Source organism: Lepidothrix coronata, unplaced genomic scaffold, assembly GCF_001604755.1.
Source record: "Lepidothrix coronata isolate B3197 unplaced genomic scaffold, Lepidothrix_coronata-1.0 Scaffold20, whole genome shotgun sequence".
NCBI lineage: Eukaryota > Metazoa > Chordata > Aves > Passeriformes > Pipridae > Lepidothrix > Lepidothrix coronata.
The window spans coordinates 3,601,288-3,618,685 of NW_016690200.1; the positions used below are offsets into that span (position 1 = coordinate 3,601,288).

A 17,398-nucleotide genomic window follows, 5' to 3' on the forward strand; every position below is an offset into this window, starting at 1 on the left:
AAAAAGGTTGTCCTGATCTTTCTTGTAGGCCCCCTTCAAGTACTGAAAGGCTGCAATAAGGTCTCCACAGAGCCTTCTCTTCTCCAGGTTGAACAACTCTCTCAGTCTATCTCTGCTCTATCCCTCTCATCATCTTCAGGAATCCTCTTCCCCATAGTGGAGGTCAGGATCCAGGGAGGCTGCCTGAGCACTTGGTGGTGAAACAAAGTACTAGATAACCCATCCTCTCACTGCTGCTCTGACGGAAAGGACCCATTCAAATCACACATGTGGTGCTATGACTTAGCAGAGAGATGGTTTGCAGTGTGTAGTCAACCTCATTCTTTCCTTAACTTTTTGGTGAAAAAGAATTCCAATGACTTCTCAGCAAAGTCATATACCACAGGGAAAAAAAAAGAATCCCTTGGAAACTGCCTATTATACATGCTAAATTGGCACTATTTATGTGTGGTGATACACAGTGGGCTATGCACTCCCTCCATTCCACTTTACCTTGTCCTGTTCCCTCCTTCCTCTCCCCACACTGGAATACTGTCTGGAAATGACACACAGTCAAACTGCAGGTCTTGGACTAAGATATTAAGAATATCAAAGACACATTTCAAACATTTTAAGTGAAGTTTCTTATTGGAAACGTCTTTTTGTTTTTAGGGCAGGACTAAAGGAGAGAATGTGCAAAGAAATGCAAGGGCAGCTTCAGCTCTTTGCCTGCATGGAAGGCTGCTGTAGACCTTGCCAACCCCACCCATGTGAAGAGCAGCTAATCTTTCCGGAGCAGAAGGAGGTGCTGCAGGGCTTCAGGGCAGCTCCAGGCCTGGCTTAACTATGCTGGGACTTTCCACAAGGTAACTGTGTCAGCCCTGCTGACGGTTTTCCTTTAGGCAGCTCCTGCTTGCACTCCACAACTGCCTGTCACAACACGGCAAACAGGAAGCTCAGTGTTTACTCCAGTATCAGCCACTTGTTTGCCACCACTCACTTGTGAACCACAACTTTTGTTCTTGTTGTTTTACTTAATGGAGAGTTTAAATGAATAAGTGTTCAAAGGACTTATTTTGCTCCAGTTAAGGTGATGTAGTAGCGCACCGGGGATCGATATTGCCCACAAATTTTAGGCTCAGCGTGTCTGTGACTTCATGCATGAGATGTTGCAGAGAAAATGTTCTCTTTGGGAGGTGCTACTGTCAAACCTGTATTGGTGGTTGTTTGAGTCCAGAACCCTCTTCCTTGTACTGAATTTGGGTGCATTTCTTCCCAAACTCTCTGACTACAAGGGCCAGACAAAAGGGATCTGACCTAAACTGCTGCTGAGTAAATGGCTGACATCAGAGAGATGCAGATAGGCAGAATTTGCCAACAGGAACCTTATGCATTTAGCAAGGACAGATGTAAATTCCTGCACCTGGGGATTAATAATCCTTTTCAATAACACAGCAGGGGATGGATGGGCTGGGGAGAAGCTTTGCTGAAAAGGACTTTGGGGGTTCTTGGTGGGAGGTGACCATGAGCCAGCAGCATGCACTGGCAGCAAACAAAGCAAACAGCATCTTGGACTGTGAAATAGGAGATGAGCCAGGAGATCCAGGTGATGTTTCCTCTTTACCCAGCGCTTGTTACATCACATCTAAGTACTATATCCAGATTTGGGCTCCTCATTGCAAGGAAAACATTGATCAGGTGGAGGGAGTTCAGTGGAAGGCCAGCAAGTTGGTCAGGGCTCCAACGCTCATCCTGTAACAAGCTGGGCTTGTTCAGGCTGGAGGAGATGTGGCTTCAGGTGAACCTAAAGCAGCCTCCCAGTACTTACAAAGGAGGTCATCCACTACACAGAGCAGTAGTACATGCTGGGAAGATGAGAGGTAAATTGAAAAAGGTGAGGTTCAGTTCAGATATAAGTAAAATCATTTGCACTGTGAGGACTGTCAAGCACTGAAACAAATTACCCAGATTGTCCCATCCGTGTCTTTGGAGGTTTTCAAGACTCATTTGGATCAAGCCCTAAACAACCTGATCTCACCTCCCATCTGACCCTGGTTTGAGCAGGGGGTTGAACTACAAACCTCCCAAGGGACCTTCCAACCTCAATTATTCTATGGGAATTAGAACAGTGTAGCAGAAAAGTAGAAAAAGTCAGGTCAGACTAAGGCAGAATGAAAGAAGGCTGAAGAATGAAGATGTGCTGGCAGAAAACTGAACAGATCTGGCTTCTGTTCTTGGGTCTGATTACAGGAACAGAGTTTGACACTGAATATGCCACTTAACTCTAGGCTTAATTCTAGGCTGCCACAACTACATTGCATGGGCTAGATTTCCAGGGTCAGATCTACATCTAACAAAAAGGGGTTCTGACTTTGGATGATTCCTTGAGATTTTAGATTCCTCTCAGATTCAGCAATGCACAACAGAAAATAAAATCACAGTAGAAGGTGGTAAATAAAAGATATAAAGAAATTATACAAAGTGAGCAAAGGCAGTAAAAAAAAGAAAAAAAATTATTTTAATACTTTTAACAGCTCCCCAGTCAGTGACATAGAAAAAAATTATAAGGGTTTTATAAGAGAATTATAAGGAAAAAAGAAAAAGAAATATTAAACCCAAAGTAGAATTCTCTAATTTTAGCAAGCTGAATTTAAAATCTTTGTTTACTACACAAAATCTCTTGGGTAAACATAATATGCCTTTGTCCCTTGCTTAGTCCAAAAGGGATAATAAGGCTAAGAGACAACACTGAATTTAAGGATAATCAGATTAAGGCTGCGTTCTCTGTTTTCTTTCTAATCTTCAGTTGCAAAAAACAATGATGTTTGTAACTATGTCTTGCAAACTATCTAAACACAATGAACACCTGCTGACCTGAGTGAAAGACTAAAGATATTGGACAAAGTTCAGCTGTGTTGGACAAAAGGCTGTGCAAAGCTTCAAACTTTGGCCTGATTTATAACATCTTATTTTAGCTGTTGTACTCTCTTAAACAGAGATGAACAGCACTCAGCTGTAGGAGGCTCTTATGTAGCTGGGAATCTGGACCACTGACCTGGAGTTATGTGGGATTCTGGCCATGTCTGATCTTACATATTTAAGATCAATTGATTAAGGTTTGTTTTCTTTATGTAGCACTAACACTACCTGGTGTTTTTGAAGAGATGGAGGACCCAAACCTTCTCCTAAACACACAAATGAAATGTCTTATGGAAAAGGGGAATTATTCAAATGTAGTAATGCTGGAGCTTATGAAACGAGGATTATAAACATGGGCGTGGGGGAGAAGTGGGTAAGTCAATCACAGTGCCCATGTGACATTGCTCTCAGGAATTTGCAGCGGCATTTCTGTCTGAAATGAGCACACTACGGGCTCTGACTGCTGAAGGAACATTTTAAAGGGGAAGAATAATTAAGCAATGACAGAGGCATCATCATTATTAGATAATCACAACCCAGGGGCATTAACAAACGTTGAGTGCCTCTAATCCCATGGGGTCTAATTATTCTGTGATAATAACCACACCTCCAAGTTTTAATTTATTCTTGTGGAGAATCTGGAGGGGGAGGTGGGAGAAATGGGGGCATTTTAATATTTTTGCTAAAAGAAGATGTAGTTGGCCTTTCACTAGGGCTCATCAGTATTCTAATCTAACTAGCTTGTGTGATTGGCATTAAATTGTCTGCCCTTTACAGTGATCTCCAGCCAATCTGAGCATTCACCCTTGCACAAACTGGTGGTCTCCCCCTTGCTAACAGTACCAGCATGCACTGGTTCTATTTCTCAGGGTGATTTTTTGGCAAAGGAGAAGTGGATTTTCCTGGCCTGGAGTGGTTTATTTTCCATAAGGTCCTCTGACAAACACATTGCCACTGCTGTAGGGAAAGAAGCAACATTTTCTGGTACCTTGTCTGACATGTCAAAGGGAAGATTCTAGTAAGTTTAAGTGCTCTGCTAGTGCTTGGATAGAATAAAATGAAAGTGACAGATGCACTCCAGGGAAAGAGCACCAGAAAAGCAAGAGAGCAAGAGAGAGTTGGGGGAAACAAGAATGACAATATAGAAAGACATATACCAATAGCACAGCCTTTCTCAAATAAGTCAGTGTCCCTCTACTTCTTCATTGCTCACAGGTGAACTGTTCCTGTGAAAGATTGTTCATATCTTCTCAAGGAACAGGGAAAGAGAAGCAGTAGTGAGCAAAGGAGGAGGGGAGAACATCATCCACTCAGTATCTGATGGCTTCTGTGTATCTGTGTGCATGCATGTGCAAATGAGAGTAAGCATGACAGAGAGGGAGCAGGAGAGAAGGAGAGGAAGGAGTCTTTCCCTATTGTGATATTTTGTTCTGTCTTTCTGAAAACAGCTTTAGCGTTTACAAAGTCCTTTGTGTAGATTGACTTATACAAGAATTAAAAAAATAAAACATAAAGAGGTAAACGAATTCACTCAAATTCTTTATGAATTCAGAAGCCAAGGTCTTCAAGAACTGGAGATTAACTTTAGACTCATATATCTGTACTGTGCAGTAGTGCATGGGTCTTTGAAAGTTAAGGGAGCTTGGCGAGCTTGGGAGAAGTGAAAATCAGGGTCACTTATTTTAATCATTTATATTATTTATGTTAACAGCTAACATGATATTTACGATTGTCTTGAAATTACAATGGACTATGAACCTTCCACAGCAGTGCAAAGAAGGAGGAAAAGACAGAGCATGCAGAAGGACTACAGGGATGGAAGACAAACCTATCAGCTGGTTATTTTTGTAGTTTTCTAGTCTTCTGTCCCATAAGTTTCCTCCAAACCTATCTGTCTAACAGAAGGTATTTTAACAAACAAGGGTTTATTGATTGGGCATGTCTTTGCGAATCTAGGCTGGTTTTGTGAATCTTGGTGTTTAAGGGTATATTTTCCTGTGACATTATGAAGACAGAGAGAGAGAGAGAGTAAAAAGCAGTTAATATTCTGGGCCAACTCCACACTGATGCTTCTGTTTTGTTGAAATGCATTGCTCAGTGAAGATCATCCACATCCACTGGAAACTACAAGCTGTACTTCAGCACTGTGCCTCCAACATACTGTGCATTCTCCCCAGTAGAGCACAGTGATAAATCACCTTTGGTTTTGGGTGGGAAGTACTTTAGAGAGGCTTGGGAAGAGAATAATAAGGCACAATGAACTGACTTGAGTTAAACTTCATAGCTGACCATTAGATATTTCCAACTGTAACTCTTTACTGAAATCAAACCAAATTGAATCACCACAATATGAAGAAAACAAAGAACAATTACTGAGCATTTATGACTCTGTTTTACTCAGTGGGGCCAAGGGCTGTGGCTATGTTCATTGATGCACCACCGAGTTCACATCAAAACCATTTCTACAGGGAACTTCCAGCTGTGCTCTCATGTTTATTACTGCTATCTCACACAATTTGGAGCGAGCTATTGCTCTGGGACTCATGCCCCGATGCTGAAATGACCTCCATGTGGAGCCACTTCAGCATACAGCCACTCCTAAATCACTCTCCGAAGAATTTCTGATCTAGAATCAATAAGGCTCTACTTGAGGCCAGGATCTCCTGCCTGGAGTACAGGTTCCTCCCCATTGCCCCCCATGTACCTGCAACATCCTTCACACACTTTCAGCACTAACCAATGACAAACAACAAGCAGTAGCATCTCTCTCTCTCTCCATAAAAATCTGAGTGTCGGTAGAGTCCAAGGCTACAGTTCAAGGTAAGCAATGTCTTTGTTGTTTGAGTACTAACCACATGCATACACAGCAATTCAAATTCAAGTACCTAGGAGAGGATGGCCTGATTCATCTTCTTTTTTACCTCTCTCATACATCTGTCTTAAGATCAGGTAAAAAAATCCTTGGGGGTTGTTTGTCTTCCCACTGCATCAAACACTTAGGAGTCCTATCCGTGGTATTTCAGACTAGAGATGAGATAACTGTATACTGAAAATCTGAGCCTGCAGTTAAAGGAGTTATGAATCCCAAAAGTGCATGAATAATAATTTCCATGGAAGAAGGGATTTTTAGTGGGGTGTGCAAGTACAACCTTATTGTAATAGCACATCCACAGGATACAGTCATTCACCCCTGTAAGCCGCAGAACTCGAGGATTATCCTGCCTAATGTAAAATTACCCAGCCAGGGCCTTTGCAGACCATTTGTAAAGTCATATATAGCTCAATGTGACACTGGTTGTTTTCATCCATATTGCACATTTTTGTCCTGTGTACAGCAAAGGCAGTTGAGGGTTTATCTTGCTTGGTTTTAAACACATGCAAATGTTGCAGATATTTTTGTTTGGCCAATGCATAAAATGAATCAGTAGCCCCATATTCAAACAAATAAGTTCTTTTGAGAGAATGCTGAAAGAATTAGGTTAAAGACATTTATTATTATTATTATTATTATTATTATTATTGTTGTTGTTATTTCTAATTATCTTGCCTTAGGGAAACGGACCAGGACTATCCATGGACCCACACAAAATTGAGTAGAGGTAAAGGAACAGTGTTGGCAGTAGTAAACCTGAAATAGGTGAATGCTCCTTCAAATGCATGAATTTTTCTAAGATTCACATTATTTCCTGGATATTATGAACTGCAGCATTTTCTGGGCTTGGTACTTTGTGTAAGATATATTATATATAAGCTCACATATCTACCTGTGTAGGCAAGCTGATACTATCGTGTTTCTTTAGTAGAAAGCAACTCTGAATGAACTTGAAATAGTGCTTCCAATGGAAAGAAAAATATCCTTTTATACAAAGGGGGATTCTCGTAGCTTGAAATAGAGATTAAGGTGGGGTAGAGAGACACTTACAAAATATAATGTATTATAAGTATTATTTGTATACTACAAGCAAAGTAAATCCTGAAATGTGCTAAGGCAATGGATTTAATACTTTAGGAAGATGATAATGTACTAATGTTTAAAAAACAAACATGTCTCCTGTTGAATTAGATCCTACTAATCCATGGTTTAGTACTATATGTTGTTTCCTAAAAAAAAAAAAAAAAAGGCAAAAAACAAACCTGAAGAATTAGCCAGCACAATGCTTGACTGCATACAATGACATTTATGCAATTCTGAGGAAATACCTGGAGATCTCTATGCCAAATATTTATAAATTGATAATGTTGATTCTAAAACAGATAAGGGAACTTTGGCAAAATGATTCCTTCTGCAGTTGTCAGGCATCCCAAACTGATGGACTGTCTGCTGCCATCAGCATCCTTCAGGTTATCACTGGCTCATTTTTCCAAAAGGGAGAGCAGGAAGAGACAGAGTGCTGTACCAGGGAGGGTCCATGGGAATCCATCACCATTCACCTCTCCATTTACTGTACTGAGGCTCTGGGAGATTTTTAGCCACAATTCCCACTCTTTTCTTCTTCAGTAATTTTAAGACATTTTGAAGCATTATTAAAAATACAAATATAGGTCAAAAATACATTCCCAGTTTCCTATTTTTGGCTCCAATTCCTGTTTACATGCCTGCTTAAGGGTGCCCTAATTATCAGATGAGCTTAGTACCAATATATCTCTCCAAGAAGTAGCATAATCTCTGGGCACTAAGAGCAGTGAAAGTCAATTCACTTATTTAGAAGCCTAACCACAGACTCAGAAACTTAACACCATGTGGGTAAGACCAGCTGACTATTTCTCTCATCACATACCTATGTAGTCCAATAACAGGAGGTGGGCATGCTAAGGCAAGATTTTCTTCCATAGCTTCCTTGAAAACACATACTTCCAAAAAATTGGTGCTGAGATCAGGGTTAAGGCATTGCACTTCTCTGTCCTCCAAGCACTAAGATAAGGGTGCTAATTTTATAATTAGATTTAAATACAAAATTTAAAAACATACACTTGGGATGTTTAAGTATGTGCACTGGATGTATAATGTATAAAACTTTATTTAAGCTACGTGTTATATTTATCAACTGTATCTTTATACTAAAAATAATGAACAGTTATACTTGGGAAGTTTTCTATGTTCTGCAAAACTAGCAAAGCTTATTTTAAATGACTTCACAATAATGGAACTTGCATTAATTCCACATGAAATGGTACAAAAATAATCAATTTGTTACTACAGTGTGACGAGTGCCATTCCGCATTTTAAACTGATCTTTTCCAACATGAGACAACTACTTCAATTCATTCTTTAGCAAACTGTCAGACCTTCCTACACACCTACTGGTAGGATTATTTTTGCATCATCCTGGAAGCGAATCGCAGCTATCTCAGTGGGTGCACTGGCCTCTAACAAAATGTCACGGCGGCAGCCTTGCGCTGCTGATTGGAGAAAAACGTATTGTACTGAAGTGAACAAAAAGCAAATCTTCTAAGAATGAGTATTTGAACATTCTTCACTGCTTCTCAGCTGAAGCATCTTGTATATTCTGTAAAATTTCTAACACTTTGACAACTGTGTTCACAACATGAACACCTTCAGCTAACAAAGACAATCCTCATCCCAGATTAGGGGGCAGAGAAAATAATGAGCCATGGATCATAGCTGGAAGTTATAATTCTCTGCTTTGAGAAGAGGGAAAGAATGAATTATTTCTTACAGGACAGGCAGTGTAATCTTTTTTCCTTTTTTTTTCAGTTTATTCAGTTTATTCTATACTTCACAGTCTTCTGTTTTTTGGGGCTGTTATTCTTCAGTGTCAGCATCCGTCTGAAAATGAGTATTTTTAGACTTAGGAGAACTTTTTTTTCAACATAAGAGCTAATGGCTGAATACTGATACAAGATGACAAAAGCTGGGCTGGATTTTAAGAGGTCATTAAAAGAAAAAAGTCTACACTATCGGTTTGGGGTTTTTTCCAGAAATATTTCCTCTTAGGTTTACAGAGCAGATAAACCTAAAGAGTTTTTTACTGAAGCATGAATAGCTAGTTCAGCTGTGTGAATAAATAATAGTTTAGAGAATCAAATAATCATGAAAATGTCACGGAAAATGAAGGCTCCCAAGTCTGAAACTGAATTAACTTCTGGTTTAGCAATTCTATCCCCCCACAGCTCAGAAATTATATTGTGTATGTTCATGCAGATAAATTTGGATATATAATTAGATGTTTCGTCTCTTCATTTGCACATAGAAGGGCTTCCCTACTGGCTACTGAAAAAACGTTTGTGTATGAATTTTAAGACACAAAATTGAAATGAGCTCACAGAGGCTGTGGAATCTCCATCCTTGGAGATACTCAAACCTTGATGGGACGTGGCTTTCACCAGCCTGCTCTGACTGGTCCACGTTTTACAGAGCTGTATTAATCTTGTACCACCAAGGACAGTTAAAATACACATTATTATCCTTGGGAAAATTAGGGTAGTGGGTCAACTGAGGCAAATTAAATGTCAGACGGTGTTAGAGGCAGATACTTTGATCCTGAGTTTGTATGTCCCTCCTTCATATCCACCTCCAGGCCTTCCCACCACCCACTGAATGAACCCTAAATCTCTGCAGGCTCTGGAATAGCAGCCTCCCTGCAAGCTCTTTGCTCAGTGATCCATTTGCAGGACGTGTCGAGGACAGTCTCTGGAGGAGAGAATAAGGTTCCTGACATTTGGATGAGGTTCATCCTGCCCAAACTGGGAAATTTACAGTGTGGATACCTACAGCTGAGGGAGTCCCTCCAAAATCCCTTCCCAGTTAACAAGAAATGCAAAATTCCAAGGCCCAAGCAAAAAGGAATTGAGACAAACTGGATCAGACAACCTGGAGTCAGGTAAAAGCTACCCCAGCCCAACTCCTTGTTTTACTAAATACTGCAAGTACCTGCCTTTAAAACGGTATGAAATACTACTGGTACCTCCCTTTAAAACAGAAAAAGTATCCTAAGCAAGTGAAGTGAAAATAAAGTGAAGAATTAATTAACTAAATAGAGGTGATTAAAGTAAATAAAGGAAACAATTATCATATCAAAATAAAAGACAAGAAACATGATTAAATGAGTCTTCAAAAGACCCATGAGAAACTCATGAAAGACATAATATGCATTTACCTGGCTTTTAGTCTTTCATGATTTCATTTTAATTTTTATTCACTACCATCTGATAATTGCAAGAAACAGTTACTTTAACCATAGGCAATTTAAACCATTTTAATTTTTTTTTCCAGGGCCAAGAGACAAAAGAACCTATTTATTGCCTGAGGGGATTTTTACTAAAATGAAAGCTTAATCTTTCATGTTTTTTTAAGCAAAGGCTTTTAAAAAATCATTTCTAACAATGCTGTAGGGAGAGACTTCCATGGGTATGCAAAATTGAAATTATAAATTTACAATTATGAAAAAATTAATAGTTTGGGGGATTGTATTGTCTCTGTTCTTTCTGAATGAATAGTCTTTCAAGCATAAGAGAAAGTATTCAGCACATAGAGGAGAATGAGTGTCCTCAGACTCTCTTGCGGTCAAAGTTATTTAGTCAGAATGTAAGAGGGAAAGATCATTGGAGTTTAATTTGTTTGGAAATCCTCAAATATCAGATGTCCTGTTGGTTCCTCGCTTCCTGGCCTGTTTTTCTGTGTTGCCAATGCATCAAAGTTGGTCTCACCATTATCCTCTCTGTACTAGATGCACTGAAGGTTGCTAAATATTATCTATGTAAAATCAGGCCTCAAGATGAATTTTAACTGAAATAACCACTTTTTGGGGCTCTTATGACACATTTACGAAGGACAGAACAAGAGCTCTTGGTCAAAGATTGATTCAGGAGAAACCTTCAGGAAAGACACAGTTATATCTGGGTAGAGACATGGGTATGATTTATGTGGCTGCCATGGTTTAAGGCATACTAGAAACACACACTGATGCCCCCCCCGGTTCTGTGCAGTATGTTGCCTTTAACAGCATCAAGCAAAGGATTACATTTAAGCATCTACCTTTGCACTGCCCTAAATGTGGACTGTTTTCTCAACTGAGAAATATTAATTTAATACATTATCTGGAGAGACACAAACATTTCTTCCTGAGCTTAGTGCAGGCTTTGAAATCAGACAAAATAATTTACGCTTATGAAACACAACAAACTGAAGTGTTCTATTAAAAGAAAACTAGACCAAAAAAATATCCTCAAGGCCTCCAAACATCCACACACTAAAAGTCAGATTTAAATGCTTTCTGCCAACGTATCTCAAGCTTTAGTGGCAATTCTTTGAGCTACTATGAAAAGCTTTATCAAACTAAATTCATTTTCCATAGAGCAGAGGAGGATCATTGAAGATATTATTCAGGTTTACAAAATATTTAACAGGGTGAGGAATGTGGAACCAGATAAGGAAGGTTAAACTGAAGAACATTTTAATAAGGCTGCATTTTAGGTTGGTTGTGCAATATAAATAGGTCAGTGGATCTATTAGATACACATTTTTCTTTGGCACACCAAAATGTCTAATATTAGAAACAATTGTGTACAGATACTATCTATAAGACTTTCAAAATCAACTGGCATACTGAATACACTATTTCAAAGGCTAAATATCCAGAAATTTTTGAAAATAACAAGTTCAATGTGTTAGCCAAAATCTTTAATCTCATTGGAAAAAACCTGGTGCCTGCTCTACAATACCACCCTGAGCAATACAAAGCTGATGTATCTGCCCAGCCCAGCTGAAGCACCTGGTTAACCATGGCCTCTGCAGACTTGGACATCAGATAAAAACACTTTCCAGGTACTCAAGGAGTCTGAAGACCATGTTAAGAGAGGGAACAGCAAGTCAGCCAGGCTGGATAAGAAAACTGCGTTGGAGAGGGAAGGATGCAAATGTGGACCTTAAGGTTGAGTCCAAGCTCTGTGCGGACATGGCAAGACAAAGTGCATGACAGGAATGTTCTGGTGCCACTTTGCTGCAGAGCAGCAATGATAAAAAAGAGTTAATTTGCAGCCCCTCTGCACCATAGTACCCAACACCGAGAAGTCTTGTCAGTATGGATCAAGGTGTGTTGAGTGTGTTTTGGGAGGACAGGCTGCTCAGACATTTAACAGCTAAACTACAGAGATACCACAGAACATCCATGAAATGCAACATTTCTGCTTCTGTAAATGGGTGACATTTAGACAGGAGTAATGTGGAAACATTGACACTGGGACTAGCCTTTTGCAAAGCATTAAGTCCCAGCTCCAGGACGGAGGGGAGAGATTGCTCAGGTTCAAAAATACATATATACATACATCAGCAAGCCAAAATTATTTTCACCCAACCTGCCTCTCAGAGATGTTGCTACTAAATATTATTTTTAGGTCGAAATGAGGCTCATGCCAGAAACAGGAAAATTCTGCACAAACTAGGTATTAACCTCTGTCCCAAACAAACAATAAAACTGCAATATAACGGAAAGCCTTGGCCAGTGCCAACACCCGGCACCACACTCGGTCCCAGTTCTATTGTGCAGTGAAGGCTGTTTTCCTTACTGATGAGCTCAAACCGTCTGCCATGAATTACTTTTTCACGGGGAATAAATACACACTTAAACAAGATTAAACACAAACGTTCTTTAGTGGTGTCTAAAATAATATGAATGTTTTTTAGAACAGCAATAAACACACTTCATGATGCAAATAATTACACCCTGCAGCCTTTATGTAACGATAAGTGGCCAGATTCTCCACTCAGTTACATCACTGTAAATCCAGAGTAACTACACTGAATCAATATCACTCTCTCTCTGGATTCTGGAGATGCTGAAGTGTTGCTGAAGTGTTACTGAAGTTTGAATTTACCCTGATTTCTCTCTAGGGTTTTGCAGACATCAGACATTCATGGCTGGAAGTCCACAGGGTGGTCATGGAGGCATCCCCACCTCTTATCCTGTCCCTTTTCCCCCCCATAAAGCTGTCTTTTGACTAGTATTTTGTCTGTGTATTCCTTATGCATCTGATATCACTTCTGTGACTGTATATTCAGGACGAGAAGAAAGCTCAGTTGAGCCACAGTAAAAAAATAGAAGGAAAAAAAGGAGAGAATGTCTTCACCATGATGGGTAAAGGCAATTCCCAGCATGTGCTGGGAATCAAAGATCAGTCTCTCAGAACCATCTGAGTTGATTTTTCTGTAGGACAGGAAGAATTTGGTCATGTTCTGAAGTCTTCCTGAAAAGTGAATTTTAGCTTAAATTTCCCATGCAAGTGCAGTTTTCACACAGAATTTTGTGAGATGGGTCTGTTAGGCTTTAATGGCCCCTGAAATGACTCGGGAAAGGTGAACATGTCCACATCAGACCACTTGAAAAAGTAGTTATTTGCTTAAAAACAACAGCAACAAAAATGTATTTGGTAATTAAAGGGTCTCCAGAATGCATGTGGGCGTGGAACCTAAACACAACATGGAATCACCATTTTAACTCTCATGTTTTAATTTACTCCCCTGTTGAAATCAAGCACTCTGCTCTTACCGGGACTTGTGAGGGCTCCCAGAGCACCAGTCGTTGTGGAGAGAGGATTTGCATTGGTGGTGGTAGCTGAGGTCTGGGCGGCGGCTGCTGCGGCTGCTAAAGTTGCCAAATTCTGTAATTGTAAAGCGTTCATGCCTATGTGGAGAAGAAATAGGGTTAATTAAAACAGGTAACCATCATCATCACCATCATCATCATAATCATCATCATAATGAAAATAGTTAATGGATGTGGAGCTTGGGGTGCGCCTTGCCAAGAAACTCAATTCTTCTCACTCCCAAGACATCTATATTCTGGAACCACTTCCTTCACTTCCTGAATGGTCTCTCTCACTTCTCTACCTTGGAGTTGAGAAAATGCAGCAAAGGCACCAGCCTATGCTTCAGGAAAATTAAACCTGGTTTGTGCCTCTTCTGTAAGGGTAGTGCAGAATTAAAAGTCATTTAAACTCTGTGTGAAGCCCAGGCGCAATATTATTTCCTGACACAACAGGGGGTGTAAAGAAGATAACTAACATTTAAAACACATTCAGGACAGGGTCATATAATTGGGATGAACACAATTTGTTTCCCATGTCTCCTCTGAACATAACTAAGGTTACACTGCACAGTAACCAATAATTGGGCTCAATTTCCTTTTGATAGTTCATTTCTAAAAACATATATGAACTAAGTACATCAAATTAGTATCAGCCTGACCACAGAGCCATCACTGAGGCTGGGACTTTCGGGCTATAAGCTCTGGACTGTGATATCAAGTCACTTAGTCATCTGTTGCTTCACTATTTTAGAAGATGCAGGGGAGATATACCCGCATTTTAGTGAGCACCTTCAAATATGGAGGCATTTAAATAGCAAGGGCTTTAATTTAGATTTTAACACAGCATGTTCCAACAGGCAGGTCAGGCCTCAGGTGAGCACCTGGTCTGGCTGAGGTTCTAATGTCTGTGCCTCAGTCAATACCCAAAGTCAGCTCAGATGGTGCTTTTGAAAATGTGACACAATGACAATTGTAGGAGTTAAGGTTTTAGCTGATCCAAGATACAGCCCTTCTTAGTCTGTAATCTGTACAGTGCACTTGGAGGAATTATGTGACCAAAAATGCTCTTTCAGGTTTTTTTTGGAAGCTAATGACCATCTTAAAAAATAAGTCTTCTCTCAAACACTACCCACCCAAACAATTTTGCAAGATGCAATTCAAATTCAACTGTTGTGGCCATGTGGATGCAAAACAAATACCATCATTGCCTCATCCCACAAAATCTTTTTTTTTTTTTTTTTTTTAATATAGTGGGATGTTTCCTGTGGAAACACAAGAAGAACCCATCAATTTGACAAATGAGTTCAATGCCTGTAGAAGATGAATGAACAAGAGCTCAGTGGAGACAAAGTTGTCTCCCCATCTGATCTGTTTTACTGTAGACTATAAGACCCTGGCCACAAAACAGGTCTGCAGATGTTACAGGGTGTCAGCTTGGGTGCCTGAAGGAAAAAAAGACTCCTTGCTGTTGTCACACTTGAGCAAGAGCACCCAAATGTGACTGTCAGCAAGGGCTCATGGCACACACTGTCACCCAGCACGCTCTAGAGCAGATTTTGTCAACAGTTTTATCACTTAATATGCAACCTTTTTAAGATCCTCTGTCTGCTTAAGTATCTAAAAAACAAGTCCTGTCATCACTGTTTCATGTTCCCCAGGCATTTTAACATCTCTGCTCCCTCTTTATTGGTTTCTCCCATCAACTTGTCAGGAGCATCAACGTCCCACTTGATAGGACAACCTCAGAGGAGGGAAGCCAAATGCTCTCAAGTCCCACTCCCAAAATGTACTTTGCTTTGAACTGGGGATTTTGAGTTCAACTGAACTGCAGCTGAGGTACAGTTCTGTGGGATGAATCTGCTTTCTCATTCTCTCCCCTTTCACACACTCTGCACACATTTCACATCCTACAGTTTTTTCAAAGCAGTCCCAAATCCCGCAAGAGGGCTGGACCGCAAATGAGTAGATGGGTTTTATTTGAAAGTGCTGCTCACTCAGCAAATGCACCTCTCTCTGAAGAAATGCAAATTGCTTAACACTGAGGAACAGCCTCATAGGCAGAGCTGCACATGAAAAATGAAAATCCTGCTGTAGAGGAAAAAAACCTTCTGGGTACAGAATAACTCTTGATCTTCATGATGGAGACAATGTTGGGAATTAAAGGGAAATGATTAAAAAAACCAGAATCACAATACAGTTTGATTCCATTTTTAATAACATGTATTTACCAATGCACTATCAGCTTGGCAAATATTCAAGATCGCAAGGAAATTCAACTTTCATTTTGTCATTTGGCAGATTAAAAAAACAATTAAATTATGTACAAAACAGATGCACAGTATGTCTTGCTTGAAACTTAAGATTTTTTAAAAAAATTATTTATAAGGATAGGGGCATGAAAATTTAATTTAATGTTCACCTTAGGTAATTTTGTGTCTTATTGTTCACAGCAATTACCATAAATCTACATATCAATAAGCGAGAACAGATGTCAGTTGTTACAAGTGCTTGCCAATCAGGCCTGTTAAAAAGTGACAGATGGATGGTGATAGAACATTCTCATAAGGCCTATTAGCACATTCACAGGAAATTTTTGTAGTGCTGCACAGTCACAGATGCAGTTCTGTGAAAACACGGGGAAATTTGAGAGCACGAGATTTACATTTTACAACTTCTTGTGCTGCCTCTGACACAAACTTTCATACAATGAAGCAATTTGCCTCATTTCAGTCACTGCAGCGTTTCTCCTCTGATAACTGTAAATTTGAAATTATTGGGTATTTGTAGAGGAGGGAACAGAGTCACAAGCCGTTCCTGAAGGCTTCTTAGGCCTCATCAGCTCTTGGGTTTCCAAAACCATAATAAAATCATATTAGGAAATAGCTGAGATTTGCTTGCTGAACAAATTCCTAAAAAAGGAAGGCACTGGCTACATTTAGTGACAACATATGCACACAGAATTTAAAAGTCAGTGGTGATTATCAGAACCAAATCTGATAGCTCATAAGTAGTTCCCACTGACTTGACTTCTTTCTCTTCGGAAATTTTATCCTTCTCAATTACTAGGATTTATTCCTTCTGAATTAAATCCTCACTGCAGCTTAAAAAATGTGGATTAAGGTAAAATTTATCATCTCCAGGCCAAAAAGCAACTATTTGCTGACACTGACATCAGCCATTTTGGATGCTGATGGTACAAATGGGTGTAAAGCTGCGGAGCGCGATGTTATTCCAGCTATATTCTAAGAATTAAAATACACAGGGGACCTGAGCACTACCTCCATCAAACTGTATATATTTTGCCTAACTTTAGAAAAGCTGCTTAACTGAACAGTGCTTGAGGTACCCTGACCAGTTACAGTTTGATTTAGCAAAGCCCTTAAAACAACTTTTAAGTTCACATTGATTCTGCCCTATTTTAAGAGTACATGCTTAAATCTAACTGGAAGTTCATAGACTCATAGAATGGTTTGAGTTGGAAAGGATATTAAAGATCACATAGTTCCAACCCCACTAGAGCCATTTGTTGACTTACGTGGGATTTCATCCCATTTTCAGGTTACATATGCTATAAACATATCCTGGCAAGAAGTGTGCTTTTCTCAATTGAAACAGCTCCAATCCTAGTGGGAAGGATTCATCTGATCTCACTTAATTCTAATAAAAGTTACTCTCTCAGGCTCTTGCTATAGTCTGAGAAGAGAGAGGGGGCGGATGAATCATCTGGTCCTAAAATAGAATCACAGAAGCATAAAATGGTTTGGGTTGGAAGGGACCATAAAGATCAACTAGTTCTCACCCCCTGCCATGGACAGGGACACCTTCCACTAGACCAGGTTGCTCAAAGCCCCATCCAACCTGACCTTGAACAGTTCCAGGGATGGGGCATCCATAGCTTCTCCGGGCAACCTGTGCCAGGGCCTCACCACCCTCACAGTGAAGAATTTCTTCCTAAC

General features: G+C 39.8%; 1 protein-coding gene across 20 annotated transcripts in view; it reads right to left on the reverse strand.

Annotated features, from left to right (window-relative positions):
- The window catches only part of CELF2 (CUGBP, Elav-like family member 2), a 556,743-nt gene that overhangs the window by 29,998 nt on the left and 509,347 nt on the right, over window positions 1–17,398 (reverse strand). For all 20 annotated transcript variants that reach the window (XM_017807758.1, XM_017807750.1, XM_017807744.1 and 17 more), the window contains one exon: window positions 13,404–13,538. In XM_017807758.1, coding sequence (XP_017663247.1) covers window positions 13,404–13,538 — 135 coding nt within the window. The remainder of the gene's footprint in view (window positions 1–13,403; window positions 13,539–17,398) is intronic.